The sequence below is a fragment of the Dermochelys coriacea genome, chromosome 1 (assembly GCF_009764565.3).
Source record: "Dermochelys coriacea isolate rDerCor1 chromosome 1, rDerCor1.pri.v4, whole genome shotgun sequence".
Lineage (NCBI taxonomy): Eukaryota > Metazoa > Chordata > Testudines > Dermochelyidae > Dermochelys > Dermochelys coriacea.
Genome location: NC_050068.2, coordinates 223654658 through 223671427, shown reverse-complemented (window position 1 = coordinate 223671427; position 16770 = coordinate 223654658). Strand labels below are relative to the sequence as shown.

Below are 16770 nucleotides of genomic sequence, written 5' to 3'. Positions count from 1 at the left end.
AGGAACCTGAACTCGACCATCTCATGGTCACTGCCTCCCAGGTTCCCATCCACTTTTCCTTCCCCTACTAATTTTTCCTGGGTTGTGAGCAGTAGGTCAAGAAGAGCTCTGCCCCTAGTTGGTTCCTCCAGCACTTGCACCAGGAAATTGTCCCCTACACTTTCCAAAAACTTCCTGGATTGTCTGTGCACTGCTTATTGCTCTCCCAGCAGATATCAGGGTGATTGAAGTCTCCCATGAGAACAAGGGCCTGCGATCTAGTAACTTCCGTTAGCTGCCGGAAGAAAGCCTCGTCCACCTCATTCCCCTGATCCGGTGATCTATAGCAGACTCCCACCACGACATCACCCTTGTTGCTCACGCTTCTAAACTTAATCCAGACACACTCAGGTTTTTCTGCAGTTTCATACTGGAGCTCTGTATGCTCTTACATACAATGCAGCTCCCCCACCTTTTCTGCCCTGCCTGTCCTTCTTGAACAGTTTATATCCATCCATGACAGTACTCCAGCCATGTGAGTTATCCCACCAAGTCTGTTATTCCAAATCACATCATAATTCCTTGACTGTGCCAGGACTTCCAGTTCTCAGTGCTTGTTTCCCAGGCTTCTTGCATTTGTGTATAGGCACTTGAGAACTTGCTGTTTGTCCTGCTTTCTTAGTATGAAGCAGGAGCCCTCCCCTTTCATGTTCTCCTGCTCATGCTTCCTCCCGGTATCCCATGTCCCCACTTAACTCATGGCTTTGGTCTCCTTCCCCCGGAGAACCTAGTTTAAAGCCCTCCTCACTAGGTTAGCCAGCCTGCTTCCGAAGATGTTCTTCCCTCTCTTCATTAGGTGCAGCCTGTCTCTGCCTAGCACTCCTCCTTCTTGGAACACCATCCCATGATCAAAGAATCCAAAGCCTTCTCTCTGACACCACCTGCATAACCATTCATTCCATGATTCGACAGTCTCTATCGATTAGACTTCCATGATTCGACGGTCTCTATCCAGGCCTTTTCCTTCTACGGGATGACATTTTTTGGAAGGCTCTTGGGACGGATGTGAGACCGTATGGAACACGTTTAAAATGAAGTAGTCCCTCATGTGTAATAAATGCTGTGAAGTCTCTGCTGTCTTCATGCAACATTACCTGGTGGTATGTGCTCTGCAGATCAAAAGGATAAAACATCTTTGCTCCACAGAGTTCTGCAAATACTTCTATGTGAGGAAGAGGATGGCTGTCAATCACAATACCTTTATTTGGCTCCCTTAAGTCCACACAAAGGCAAATGCCTCCACCATTCTTCTGCATCACTACTATAGGTGAAACCCATTCCAAGGAGTCGATCTCTTCAATAATGTCCTTTTGAACAAGTTTTCTAAATTCCTCTGAAACAGCTTCCCTCACTGAAAATGGTAAGTGCCATAACTTCTGTCATACAGGCATCACATTATTCCGCATTTTAACTTTATGCCGAAACCCATAAGCACAGCTTAGTTTCTCCTTAACCTGGTATTGGGTCCCAGCTGAATCTTTTGTATGTACTGCAAGAGTGCGTTGCTGAGGAAGATCAACTTGTCCATTAACTACCCTGAGATTGAAAGCAGCCAATAAGTCTTTGCCAAGGATAGGAGTGCCTTTGTGGACAATGAAGAACTCTGCAGTTACACAGCAATCACCAAAAGTAACTATTGCTGGCAGGCAGCCATGTACTGGAATATGGTTTTTCAAATAGCACACCGATTGAGGTTTCGGTTCAGTAAGAGGCACATCTTTAAAGTGATGCAAATAGATGGAATCAGGTAGTATGGATACTGCTGAGCCAGTGTCCAACATTAGCTGAATAGAGTGTGATTTGCTTCAGGGTATGGCAGAAACATTTATAGTGCACTTTATTTGTTCTGGAATATGTGCAGTAGTGATTTTGTCCATGCTCAGCACAGTACCATCTGGCATTGTAAATGCATGCACCTGTTGATTAAACTGGCTGCTGCGACATACTTTAGCAAAATGCCCAATCTTTTTGCAATGATTGCACTGAGCTACTTTTGCCAGACATCCTGTATAGCTTGCAACGTGTTGTGGGGATCCACAGCGAAAACATGCATTTACTGTATTTTAAATTTGCTGATTCAGTGTTTTTTCATTAGTTTTCCTCTTGTAATCATTTGTCTGCAGCGATAGTGAACTTTTCTGCAAAGGAGTCACAGCCTGGACTGTGCCTCCTGTATCCATGCTCATTATTCTGGCTTCAGCTGTAGCTGACTCAATCTGAGTAGCAATGGTTATTGCTTTTTCTAGTGTAAGTTGTGGTTCTAGAAGTAAGCATTCTCTTACACAAAGCATGGTTCCACACAAAGATGGACTACAAGCCGTCAGGAACAGTATCCCCGATACTGTCACGGCTAACCTGGTGGCTGAACTTTGTGACTTTGTCCTGACCCATAACTATTTCACATTTGGTGACAATGTATACCTTCAAATCAGCGGCACTGCGATGGGTACCCGCATGGCCCCACAGTATGCCAACATTTTTATGGCTGACTTAGAACAACGCTTCCTCAGCTCTCGTCCCCTAATGCCCCTACTCTATTTGCGCTACATTGATGACATCTTCATCATCTGGACCCATGGAAAAGAAGCTCTTGAGGAATTCCACCATGATTTCAACAATTTCCATCCCACCATCAACCTCAGCCTGGACCAGTCCACACAAGAGATCCACTTCCTGGACACTACGGTGCTAATAAGCGATGGTCACATAAACACCACCCTATATCGGAAACCTACTGACCGCTATTCCTACCTACATGCCTCTAGCTTTCATCCAGATCATACCACTCGATCCATTGTCTACAGCCAAGCGCTACAATATAACCGCATTTGCTCCAACCCCTCAGACAGAGACAAACACCTACAAGATCTCTATCATGCATTCCTACAACTACAATACCCACCTGCTGAAGTGAAGAAACAGATTGACAGAGCCAGAAGAGTACCCAGAAGTCACCTACTACAGGACAGGCCCAACAAAGAAAACAACAGAACGCCACTAGCCATCACCTTCAGCCCCCAACTAAAACCTCTCCAACGCATCATCAAGGATCTACAACCTATCCTGAAGGACGAGCCATCACTCTCACAGATCTTGGGAGACAGGCCAGTCCTTGCTTACAGACAGCCCCCCAATCTGAAGCAAATACTCACCAGCAACCACACACCACACAACAGAACCACTAAACCAGGAACCTATCCTTGCAACAAAGCCCGTTGCCAACTCTGTCCACATATCTATTCAGGGGATACCATCATAGGGCCTAATCACATCAGCCACACTATCAGAGGCTCGTTCACCTGCGCATCTACCAATGTGATATATGCCATCATGTGCCAGCAATGCCCCTCTGCCATGTACATTGGCCAAACTGGACAGTCTCTACGTAAAAGAATGAATGGACCCAAATCAGACGTCAAGAATTATAACATTCAAAAACCAGTTGGAGAACACTTCAATCTCTCTGGTCACTCGATCACAGACCTAAGAGTGGCTATACTTCAACAAAAAAGCTTCAAAAACAGACTCCAACGAGAGACTGCTGAATTGGAATTAATTTGCAAACTGGATACAATTAACTTAGGCTTGAATAGAGACTGGGAATGGATGAGTCATTACACAAAGTAAAACTATTTCCCCATGGTATTTCTCCCTCCCACCCACCCACCCCCCACTGTTCCTCTGATATTCTTGTTAACTGCTGGAATTAGCCTACCTTGCTTGTCACCATGAAAGGTTTTCCTCCTTCCCCCCCCCCCCGCTGCTGGTGATGGCTTATCTTAAGTGATCACTCTCCTTACAGTGTGTATGATAAACCCATTGTTTCATGTTCTCTGTGTGTGTGTGTATATAAATCTCTCCTCTGCTTTTTCCACCAAATGCATCCGATGAAGTGAGCTGTAGCTCACGAAAGCTTATGCTCTAATAAATTTGTTAGTCTCTAAGGTGCCACAAGTACTCCTTTTCTTTTTGCGAATACAGACTAACACGGCTGCTACTCTGAAACAAAGCATGGTTGTTTTCTCTATGAGCTGGTCTCTAATCATCTCATCTGCCATATTCCCAATGTCACTAGTTACAAATCAGACTCCTCAGGGAAGCAATATATTGCATTATAATCTCCCCCATTTTCTGCACACGCTGGCGAAATCTGTAGCAATTAGCTACTACATTCGCTTTTGGCACAAAAAAAATTGTTAATGCAGTAAGTGCAGTCTAATTTATCATCTGCAAGGGGAAAAGTGTAAAATATATGTTGCCCTTCTGCTCCCAGGTAGTGGATTAGCAGAGCACGCTTTCTTACTTCAGAAATCTCTGAAGCAGTGATTGCAAGCAGATAAGTCTCAAACATATGGATCCAGGTAATAAAAGCAATTGGAGGCTCACTTGGGCTTTGCAGAAAGGGTATAGGTGGGTTCAGAGACAGCAGATCCATCCTCGTCGCCAAAGTGTTGTAGCAACCAGGCAAGGTACTAACAAACTTCAACAGGACTTCAAAAATAAAGTGGAAACCTCTTCATCAAGCTGCTGCTGCACCCGCAGTAGCTCTCACTCAGCCTCCTCAACTTCCCCGCCTCTCCTTCCTGTCCTTTCAGACTCCCAACAACCAGTGCTCCCAGTTCTAATAATTACAAGCAGCATGTAAACACCACAAGCACACACACACACACCCCCACTACCGTTCCTCAGACACTCTTATCAACTGCTGGAAATGGCCCACCTTGATTATCACTACAAAAAGGGCCCCCCCCGACCCTCCTGCTGGTAATAGCTCACCTTAAGTGATCACTCTCCTTGCAGTGTGTATGGTAACACCCATTGTTTCATGTTCTCTATGTATATAAATCTTCACACTATTTTCCACTGAATGCATCCGATGAAGTGAGCTGTAGCTCACGAAAGCTTATGCTCAAATAAATTTGTTAGTCTAAGGTGCCACAAGTACTCTTTTTCTATTCTGCACAAGTAGCCATATAAATAGCCAATGCCACAACTAACCTTTGTCAGCTGAATTAAGCAGGGAAGCTAAGGATTCAACGACATGGAAGTGATACTACTCATGTTGCAGAGAAATGGACCTTTCAGCTCAGGGTTGCAACTCTTTGACAGACTGGCATAGATACTGTCTTAGTACTGTCAATGCCCATGCTGTACCCATTTGGTTGGGGGAAAAAAAACCCCACAGGACTTTAAGTCACTTGGAATGTTAACCTGACAGTTTTTCCACAAACACTAGATTCACTAAAATTATATATACACAAATATATATATATATATACACACACACACACACGTAACCGGTATAAGAACAGAAGCCAACACTGACTATCCCTCAGTATCACTATGTCAGGTTCTGACTCATTATAATTTACCATTACAGTATTTATTTATAAGGGTTTTAGAGGCTTACACATGACCAACAAAATTGCACTTTGTTTGACTCTGAGCAAAGCCAAGCAACATTTGCTACAGCATTAGACAAATGCTTAAAAATAACCCTGGGAACCTAATGATGGTTTTAGGCAATGCACTAATGAAGTTTAAGCGCCAGTGAAATAAATGGGTACCTAGCTTTGATTCTCAAGCCAGCTGTAAAGCAAAAGTCCATCACATTAGGAAATCACAATTTAAAAAAAAAAAATCAAAATAGCTGTTGTGATATTACACACTGAGCACAGCAGATCTAGGTTGGATATTAAGAAAAACTATTTCACTAGGAAGGTGGTGAAGCACTGGAATGGGTTACCTAGGAAGATGGTGGAATCTCCATCCTTAGAGGTGTTTAAGGCCCTGATTGACAAAACCCTGGGTGGATAATTTAGTTGGGGTTGGTCCTGCTTTGAGCAGGGGGTTGGACTAGATGAACTCCTGAGGTCTCTTCCCACCCTAATCTTCTATGATCTAAGTTGCTGTAAATTTACACCAGTGATTTTCAACCTTTTTTCATTTGCAGACCACTAAACATTTTCAAATGGAGGTATGGACCCCTTTGGAAATCTTAGGCATAGTCTGCAGACCCCCAGGGGCCTGCGGACCACAGGTTGAAAACCACAGATTTAGATACTATATATTCTCATGGTGCACTTTACATCACTTCAGTAAACTCTGCTTCATCAAACATTCCCATTATTAACTTTTCTTTAATGACATGAGAAGGGGCAGTCTCTGGAATCCCCATACACACACACACACACACACACACACACACACACACACGTTTCCCTCCATTTTACTTCCCACCAGCTTCAAAAATAACATTGTTCAAAATCATACATATTGTAAAAACTTTTTGTGGTAATTGTTGTGCACATGCTAGTCATCTTGTATTTATAAAGCTAAGGGGCACTGTATGTTTTGGTGTTCCGTAACCTCTCATCTGAATATCAGTCTTTCAAAGCTAGCCTAGGACTGGTGGTAACTGAACACTATTACCATCTGAGGGTCGTTCAGTGGCCATTCTGAAATGAGTTAGTGACCTCAGTCCAATTCCAAATGGACAGCTTTTCCTCACCACAGCAAGATCTAATTGTCACCCTCTACTGGCAGGGACAACAGTGAGACCAACTCTCTAGATAAGCAATGAATATAACAATGTCCTTTTGCAAAATACTAAGTATGCTGCTTAATAAGTTCCCCAAGAAAAGCCTGTTACTAATCTACTAATGTCTCAGTCATAAGTCCTGACAGGCACAAAATTTATTTGGCCTAAAATCTGAAAAGGACAGCAGTGACACATGGGAGAAGTATGGAATAGGCTTGTAATATTCTGTTAAAATTCTGCCACTAAACTATGAGTGGCATTGGTGTGATTTCTCTGTCTCTGGTAGAGTTTCATGCTCAACCTAGATATTGCTAAATTACTGTGCCAGAGAATTCTTACTACTGAGACTCAAACATTTCTGAAGATCATAATCATTTAGCAATTTGCACTTTCAGGTGCAAAAAAGTAGCTTTTTCCTGGAGGTAGGACATGCCATTAAACACTGCATACCTTGATATATTTTAGCTCAAAAGTTATGGGCTTAAAATAGGAATGCTTAGGTGAAAATTTGCGTTTTGGTTATGCAAGTCAGCCTAGATGTTCATCATTGTTTTTTCTGGACTTAAAAAATAAAAAAAATGAACACTACTACACTATGAATACTCAGATTCTGTAGATTTATAGAATAATTTCTAAGTAATTTTATTTTATCCTTAAGTTCTATATTACTTTTCCATAATATGCAGCAGCTAGTATTTTAAATTCCCTTGTCTTACTAATGGACTGCCAATAGATTTCTCTATTTCCTTTCCTTGTTTTTCAACTTACAAAAAGAACAGATTTGTCACCAAAATAAACAATTATATTTTACAAAAAAGGAGTACACTTACCATCCAGAAAAGGGTCCCCGTGGCAAATTCTGAATAATGTTCTATAGTAGAGAGTACACTGAAAATTAAACAAATCAGCACCAGTAGAAATCTGCAACAAAAAAACGGAAGTGTTTAATGACATGTCAACGAGATGCTACACTACAAATACCGATTTATCTAATGTTAGTCATCAAAAAATGCTTCTGTATCATGTAATTTAATCATCCTTTTCTTCTGCTTCAGCGGAATTCAGTATTCTGGAAATCCAGAAGTGCCACTTAAGTCCAAGGGAGTTTCAGATTTAAAAAAAAGAATGAACTTTCATTACTTGTGGCTATTAAAAAAAAAAAAGCAAGCCAATACTGTCTTCAATTAAATATCTAAAATTCACATCATCAACTCCTTCCAAAATAGACTTTTCACACAGTTACAATGGTTTTAAGTGAAATAGTCACTATTACCTTTATTCTGCAATGGGAATCTTTCAAATTGGCACGTTAATTCTAATGGGGTCAGACACACTACTAGAGTTAAGGGTTAAATTAATGACGGGTTTCAGAGTAGCAGCCGTGTTAGTCTGTATCAACAAAAAGAGAGTACGCGTGGCACCGTAGAGACTAACAAATTTCGTGTAGCTCACGAAAGCTTATACTCAATTAAATTTGTTAGTTAGTCTCTAAGCTGCCAGAAGTACTCCTTTTTTTATTTTGGTTAAATTAATGTCACTGTAAGAAAGCAATTATTGAAGTAATGAAATTAACCACTACAAAATACATACAAACCAGCAGAGATGTGATATTTCTATAGCCGTTGTTCTAGAACAAGAAAATGTCTCTAGAAAGTATACGCATTATTCTAAAAACTTGTTAGAGAACCATAAAATATAAAATGGGGAAAAATTGAGAAAGAATGCTGTGCACTTAAATGCTTAAGAATCAATGAAATACCCATTACTTCAATAAATGCAGTATCTTATCACCCATCTCTGCACAAATGGTAACATGAGGAACAGTTGGTAGAAGTGCAAGAATGTTTCACAGAAAGCTCTTATGCCTATACCACAGGTATCACAGGATGAATTCTTACTGCACTTCTCACCACCCCTCCATGCCTCCCAGGAAATGTAGGACTGAACTGTAGATCTGGTCCTACATACAGAGAAGCCAAGAGGTTCTGCTTCTTTCATTTGGGTGGCCCAGAAACATTCATCCACACCTACCAGCTCCTTCAGCCGTCAAAACCTTTCATTTTATGGACAAGAATCCTGATCCAAAACTCTCACCACAGCTACCAAAGCCATCCACAAAACCTCAACCCCACATATAACTAGCTGCCAAACTCTTCCCACATCCCTCAACCTCTGTGGGTTATGAAACGAATTAGTTCCAAGAGCTTACAAGCTCCATCATGAACCTGGCACAACTAGCCCAATAACTCCCGAGCAAAACAAGCTGGCAAGCTGTGTTGGCTGCACAGTTTAAAATTCACAAAAATCAGCAAATGAAGATAGAAAGGTTCTAACAACATTAACTCATCTGAGTTGTAACCGTGTGTTATACTTCTGATTTTCTTGTCAAAATGAATACCTAAGTTAGATATTGTTTATGTCATTAAATATATATGATGAATATAGGAAAAGGAACACAGCAGAATTATTATTGCTCTAGGACCTTTAATTTTTACATTTCCTACATTTTAGTGATCTTGACTGCAGTCTTGTTTTTTATACAAAGCCTTTTTTGCATTCATTTGTTCACAAGTGCATAATCAAGTTTCCTGGACTGTGACAGGCTAAATATGTTTTGCCTTATAAAAGCAAAAACAATACATTTTCCTTCCTTTTAATAGTTTTTAAAAGGCGTCTCAATCCAAGAACTACTCACTGCTGGGCTTATTTTTTCCCTACCCTAGTGAAGTCCACGTTATTGCTCAAGCTGCTCAGCAGGTAGTGCTGCTATCAGTTGTGCCCAGCATCTTATAATTTGGGAGAAGATTATAGGAAGAATATAGTATTAAACCAGAATCTGTAAAGTGAAAATCATCATTTAACTGAGATGTAGGCGCTTACAGCCTTAAAAACCCCAACAGCCTCAAATCTCTGTTTCCTGTATGGTCTAATTACTAATGTGCATGTGTTAATCATATTAATTCTTGGTCATATGCTACAGTGACCTTCAAAACCAGTTGCAAAATGTCCCTTTTAACAACATTGTGTGGTTTTAAACAAAATAAAATAAACTGGGAGGGACTTTAGGATTGCCTATTCTCCAGTATTGACTCAGAATTTCAGAGGGGAGGGAAACAGAGCTGTGATTTGTGTTCCAGCAGGAAAGATTAATATTCTAGTACAGTTGGTTCTCTCATCCACAGCATTCCAATTAAATTGCCACCAGGTCAAGTCCTCATGTGAATTTTGTGTCCTGACATTTCTTACTTTGAAGAAGGAAATACTGCTCTGCAAGTTCCTTAAAAGTTTTAAGCTCCATAAATATCTGTTGTCACAGAGGGGTTTTTGGATAAGTTCAACTGCTGGTACTTTCGAGTTGATAAGCTGTGCTCCTACTAAGCTCACCAACTGTCACAGCAAACTAAATAAAATTATTAAAATGCTTTTCAATCGACACAGGATGAATTGCCCCCTGCATGCCTCCCCAAAATATGAATACAGATCTTAAGAGATGGAATGATTGACAAAAAAACATACTAATGAAACAAGCAAATTAGTTGCTCACTTAATCCAGTAGAAACCTATTCTCCTAGGATGTACATCAGTGTAGAATTTGGCCCTTAAATTTAATGGTTTTCCAAAAAGTTGTCCTTAATGTTTTACACTTCAAAGGAGGCTCACTTAAAAAATATACTAGATAAAATTTACTGTAGTTAGTACATGGACTACCCATTATTTATGCTTCCTAACAAAATGAGACTTCTGTCACCCTGTGCTAGACTTTTCTCAGGAGTTCAGTACATCATGTGCTTTCACTATTCTTCGGGCTCCTAATGCTGAATGGATCACAATATCCTTTCAACTCTGAAGCCCCTCAACCAACGGAGCCTTCCAAAAACCAGAAAAATCAAAAGTTCTGAGTGAGGAGATGTATGCTCTCTCTCTTTTCTGCATCAGAGGTTTTTGAAAAGAAAAGGGTAGTTGCTGTAATGGACCAGAGAAGAGTTTCATTTAATTCAGTATTGACTTCCCCTACAGTGGCCAGTACCAGATGTTTACAGGAAGGCACAAGAAACCCAATAATGGAATAAACCAGAATCTAGACTTCAAATGTAAAATTGCCTTTTTTGTGCTTAAAAATGAACCACGTGTAGAATCAATGTGGAATTTCAGAATAAATTTGAAAACATGATACTGTCAAGTAATCTACCATGGAGAAAAATTTTTCATATGGTACATCAAATAAGATCACCTAAATAAATAGTTTAACTCAGGCAGAATTTAATTCATTGACCAGCATTTCCAAGTATCATGATAGGATTTAGGTTTCTATTTCCACGTACTGGTCCAAGAAACTCTTATGCATATGATCAGCTTCACATCTATGAGTAATCCATTTGAAGTCTATGAGACTACTCACATGCATACAATTATGTCTGAATGCAAGCCTGTGCAGGATCAAAGCTTCAGTGACCAGTTTTCACTTTTTCCAACATATATTCAGTAGTTTACTTTACAAAATCTTAATGTACCTCAAGAAATAAATCTTTCCTAGAAGTAGCTGTATACTTTAGAAGCACCAACTCTGTCTTGATATACTCATCTCTTAGAATCATAGAATCATAGAATATCAGGGTTGGAAGGGACCCCAGAAGGTCATCTAGTCCAACCCCCTGCTCAAAGCAGGACCAAGTCCCAGTTAAATCATCCCAGCCAGGGCTTTGTCAAGCCTGACCTTAAAAACCTCTAAGGAAGGAGATTCTACCACCTCCCTAGGTAACGCATTCCAGTGTTTCACCACCCTCTTAGTGAAAAAGTTTTTCCTAATATCCAATCTAAACCTCCCCCATTGCAACTTGAGACCATTACTCCTCGTTCTGTCATCTGCTACCATTGAGAACAGTCTAGAGCCATCCTCTTTGAAACCCCCTTTCAGGTAGTTGAAAGCAGCTATCAAATCCCCCCTCATTCTTCTCTTCTGCAGACTAAACAATCCCAGCTCCCTCAGCCTCTCCTCATAAGTCATGTGCTCTAGACCCCTAATCATTTTTGTTGCCCTTCGTTGTACTCTTTCCAATTTATCCACATCCTTCCTGTAGTGTGGGGCCCAAAACTGGACACAGTACTCCAGATGAGGCCTCACCAGTGTCGAATAGAGGGGAACGATCACGTCCCTCGATCTGCTCGCTATGCCCCTACTTATACAACCCAAAATGCCATTGGCCTTCTTGGCAACAAGGGCACACTGCTGACTCATATCCAGCTTCTCGTCCACTGTCACCCCTAGGTCCTTTTCCGCAGAACTGCTGCCGAGCCATTCGGTCCCTAGTCTGTAGCGGTGCATTGGATTCTTCCATCCTAAGTGCAGGACCCTGCATTTATCCTTATTGAACCTCATTAGATTTCTTTTGGCCCAATCCTCCAATTTGTCTAGGTCCTTCTGTATCCTATCCCTCCCCTCCAGCGTATCTACCACTCCTCCCAGTTTAGTATCATCCGCAAATTTGCTGAGAGTGCAATCAGACTCATACTCTTATTGTATCATGCAGCAGCATCCAAACTGGATATAAATAAATAATGCATTAAATTTGTTGGTAAGACTCAGAAGAGATCTTAAATGCTATATGGGTGTTTAGAAAACCAGTTAGTGTTGCTTTTATCATCATCTCACTATTATCCTGTGAATTCTAAGGGGTAAACTTCCTAACACTGCCTTTGGGCTCCACAAAGCCCTCAACCACAGCTCTGTTTTTGGGACCAAGAATATAAAAGGACAATCTCATTAAAAAAAATAAAACCAAGAAATGTTTAGCCCTCTTCCTCTTGCAGAGGCAGGCTTGAAAATATAAATCAATATAAACTAGTTGCTAGCTGTGAAAGCTGGTCACAGATTTTTCCTAAAGATCAGAGATGGCCTTTGTGGACCATGAAAACCATAGTTAAAAAAAAAACAAAAAACTAGATATATTCATGGAGGATAGGTCCATCAATGGCTATTAGCCAGGATGGGCAGGGATGGTGTCCCTAGCCTCTATCTGCCAGAATAGATGGGATGGATCACTTGATGATTACCTGTTCTGTTCATTCCCTCTGGGGCACCTGGCATTGGTCCCTAGACAGGATACTGGGCTAGATGGACCTTTGGTCTGACCCAGTATGGCCGTTCTTATGGCCAATGATTCCAAGGTTTTTAAGAGGACCCCAAATTAGTCTGTGTCACGCAGGCTGGGGCTAGCACTAGATTCATTACAAGCTCCCTCTCAGACGGCTGTTAGCTGAGCCTAATTCTCTGCCATACAGTCAACATGACAGATGTAAAACTCATCCACCACACATAGAAGTGCAATGATTACTTATTTAATGTTAGAAAGAACTATACATATTCTGAAATAACCAGAATGCACACAGCCTACCACCCATCTATGACAATTGAAGAGTAGACAGAGCCTATATTATTTAAGATTTTATATACCAATAGTGAGAGTAAGACATTCACTTACTGCATAACCATAAGCAAGTGCAATCTAGGAGACAGCTAACAGCCACTCACTTAGAAGCAAAGGTTCTTGATCACTCATGCTACTTTGTTCCACAAATGCTACAATCTAGGAGTAGTTTTTAAAGGCAGTACTAAATGAGACAGAGTTAGTGCTGCCCCCAGGTTGCAGATTCGTAGTTCTTCCTGGCCCAGTCAGCATCCTGAAGGGAATGTTACATTTCTGAAATGTGCAGATATTGAAACACACTTTTGGTCCATACTGAAACTTGTTCTTCCATGTTCACCTCATGGTCAAAAAGTATCCTCCAAAGTTGTGAATGCTGTCCAACTGCCTGAGAAATTAACCATAAACAGACCCTATAAACAGGCAAGATCTTATAGGCTTTTCCCCCCTCACACAAGAAAAAAAGTTCCTTCTCATGTATTAATACCACAATTTGAGGCACACAACAAGACAATGCAGTCACCATGCTCAGATTCCTCATCACAAGTGTAAGGGGATAGTTGAAACCATGCCATTACCAATTCTCCAATTATTTCATGTGCATATTGTAAAGTGCCAAAAAGTGATTCTTACTGAACTCTGAACAGGAATATTCTTGGGTGCAGGCATAGGTCCTCAACAGCCATTGAAAATTAGACCCGCAAAATAATGAATGAATCCTAAAAATCATCAGTCTATCCACTTGGTTGGATCATTAATATCCTCTAATCAATTGTGTCATAAGCAGCTGATTGAGATAACACTATCAAGTAAAGGCAGTTTGCCTGCAGACAACAGGTAGCTTAATGCTTTGTGTGGACCTGAAAATGGATCTGAAGACAAAGATACTTCTATTTAGAAAAGGAGTACTTGTGGCACCTTAGAGACTAACAAATTTATTAGAGCATAAGCTTTCGTGAGCTACAGCTCACTTCATCGGATGCATTTGGTGGAAAAAACAGAGGAGAGATTTATATACACACACACACACAGAGAACATGAAACAATGGGTTTATCATACACACTGTAAGGAGAGTGATCACTTAAGATAAGCCATCACCAACAGCAGGGGGGGGAAGGAGGAAAACCTTTCATGGTGACAAGCAGGTAGGCTAATTCCAGCAGTTAACAAGAATATCAGAGGAACAGTGGGGGGTGGGGTGGGAGGGAGAAATACCATGGGGAAATAGTTTTACTTTGTGTAATGACTCATCCATTCCCAGTCTCTATTCAAGCCTAAGTTAATTGTATCCAGTTTGCAAATTAATTCCAATTCAGCAGTCTCTCGTTGGAGTCTGTTTTTGAAGCTTTTTTGTTGAAGTATAGCCACTCTTAGGTCTGTGATCGAGTGACCAGAGAGATTGAAGTGTTCTCCAACTGGTTTTTGAATGTTATAATTCTTGACGTCTGATTTGGGTCCATTCATTCTTTTACGTAGAGACTGTCCAGTTTGGCCAATGTACATGGCAGAGGGGCATTGCTGGCACATGATGGCATATATCACATTGGTAGATGCGCAGGTGAACGAGCCTCTGATAGTGTGGCTGATGTGATTAGGCCCTATGATGGTATCCCCTGAATAGATATGTGGACAGAGTTGGCAACGGGCTTTGTTGCAAGGATAGGTTCCTGGGTTAGTGGTTCTGTTGTGTGGTGTGTGGTTGCTGGTGAGTATTTGCTTCAGATTGGGGGGCTGTCTGTAAGCAAGGACTGGTCTTTCTCCCAAGATCTGAGAGAGCGATGGCTCGTCCTTCAGGATAGGTTGTAGATCCTTGATGATGCGTTGGAGAGGTTTTAGTTGGGGGCTGAAGGTGATGGCTAGTGGCGTTCTGTTGTTTTCTTTGTTGGGCCTGTCCTGTAGTAGATGACTTCTGGGTACTCTTCTGGCTCTGTCAATCTGTTTCTTCACTTCAGCAGGTGGGTATTGTAGTTGTAGGAATGCATGATAGAGATCTTGTAGGTGTTTGTCTCTGTATACTGTCACGGCTAACCTGGTGGCAGAACTTTGTGACTTTGTCCTGACCCATAACTATTTCACATTTGGTGACAATGTATACCTTCAAATCAGCGGCACTGCGATGGGTACCCGCATGGCCCCACAGTATGCCAACATTTTTATGGCTGACTTAGAACAACGCTTCCTCAGCTCTCGTCCCCTAATGCCCCTACTCTACTTGCGCTACATTGATGACATCTTCATCATCTGGACCCATGGAAAAGAAGCTCTTGAGGAATTCCACCATGATTTCAACAATTTCCATCCCACCATCAACCTCAGCCTGGACCAGTCCACACAAGAGATCCACTTCCTGGACACTACGGTGCTAATAAGCGATGGTCACATAAACACCACCCTATATCGGAAACCTACTGACCGCTATTCCTACCTACATGCCTCTAGCTTTCATCCAGATCATACCACTCGATCCATTGTCTACAGCCAAGCGCTACGATATAACCGCATTTGCTCCAACCCCTCAGACAGAGACAAACACCTACAAGATCTCTATCATGCATTCTTACAACTACAATACCCACCTGCTGAAGTGAAGAAACAGATTGACAGAGCCAGAAGAGTACCCAGAAGTCACCTACTACAGGACAGGCCCAACAAAGAAAACAACAGAACGCCACTAGCCATCACCTTCAGCCCCCAACTAAAACCTCTCCAACGCATCATCAAGGATCTACAACCTATCCTGAAGGACGAGCCATCGCTCTCTCAGATCTTGGGAGAAAGACCAGTCCTTGCTTACAGACAGCCCCCCAATCTGAAGCAAATACTCACCAGCAACCACACACCACACAACAGAACCACTAACCCAGGAACCTATCCTTGCAACAAAGCCCGTTGCCAACTCTGTCCACATATCTATTCAGGGGATACCATCATAGGGCCTAATCACATCAGCCACACTATCAGAGGCTCGTTCACCTGCGCATCTACCAATGTGATATATGCCATCATGTGCCAGCAATGCCCCTCTGCCATGTACATTGGCCAAACTGGACAGTCTCTACGTAAAAGAATGAATGGACCCAAATCAGACGTCAAGAATTATAACATTCAAAAACCAGTTGGAGAACACTTCAATCTCTCTGGTCACTCGATCACAGACCTAAGAGTGGCTATACTTCAACAAAAAAGCTTCAAAAACAGACTCCAACGAGAGACTGCTGAATTGGAATTAATTTGCAAACTGGATACAATTAACTTAGGCTTGAATAGAGACTGGGAATGGATGAGTCATTACACAAAGTAAAACTATTTCCCCATGGTATTTCTCCCTCCCACCCCACCCCCCACTGTTCCTCTGATATTCTTGTTAACTGCTGGAATTAGCCTACCTGCTTGTCACCATGAAAGGTTTTCCTCCTTCCCCCCCCCTGCTGTTGGTGATGGCTTATCTTAAGTGATCACTCTCCTTACAGTGTGTATGATAAACCCATTGTTTCATGTTCTCTGTGTGTGTGTATATAAATCTCTCCTCTGTTTTTTCCACCAAATGCATCCGATGAAGTGAGCTGTAGCTCACGAAAGCTTATGCTCTAATAAATTTGTTAGTCTCTAAGGTGCCACAAGTACTCCTTTTCTTTTTGCGAATACAGACTAACACGGCTGCTACTCTGAAACTTCTATTTAGATTATCCTGGAGAACTCAGCCACCATCATCCACAAGTAGAGATTTGAGAAGGTGATAATTAGATTGACCCCCAGCAGTAAGTGAG

At 41.5% G+C, this 16770-nt stretch overlaps 1 protein-coding gene across 1 annotated transcript in view; it reads right to left on the bottom strand.

Annotated features, from left to right (window-relative positions):
• LOC119855632 (potassium voltage-gated channel subfamily KQT member 1-like) overlaps nucleotides 1–16770 on the bottom strand; it is a 765296-nt gene that overhangs the window by 703401 nt on the left and 45125 nt on the right. Inside the window, exon 2 of the mRNA XM_043515017.1 lies at nucleotides 7411–7501. Coding sequence (XP_043370952.1) covers nucleotides 7411–7501 — 91 coding nt within the window. The remainder of the gene's footprint in view (nucleotides 1–7410; nucleotides 7502–16770) is intronic.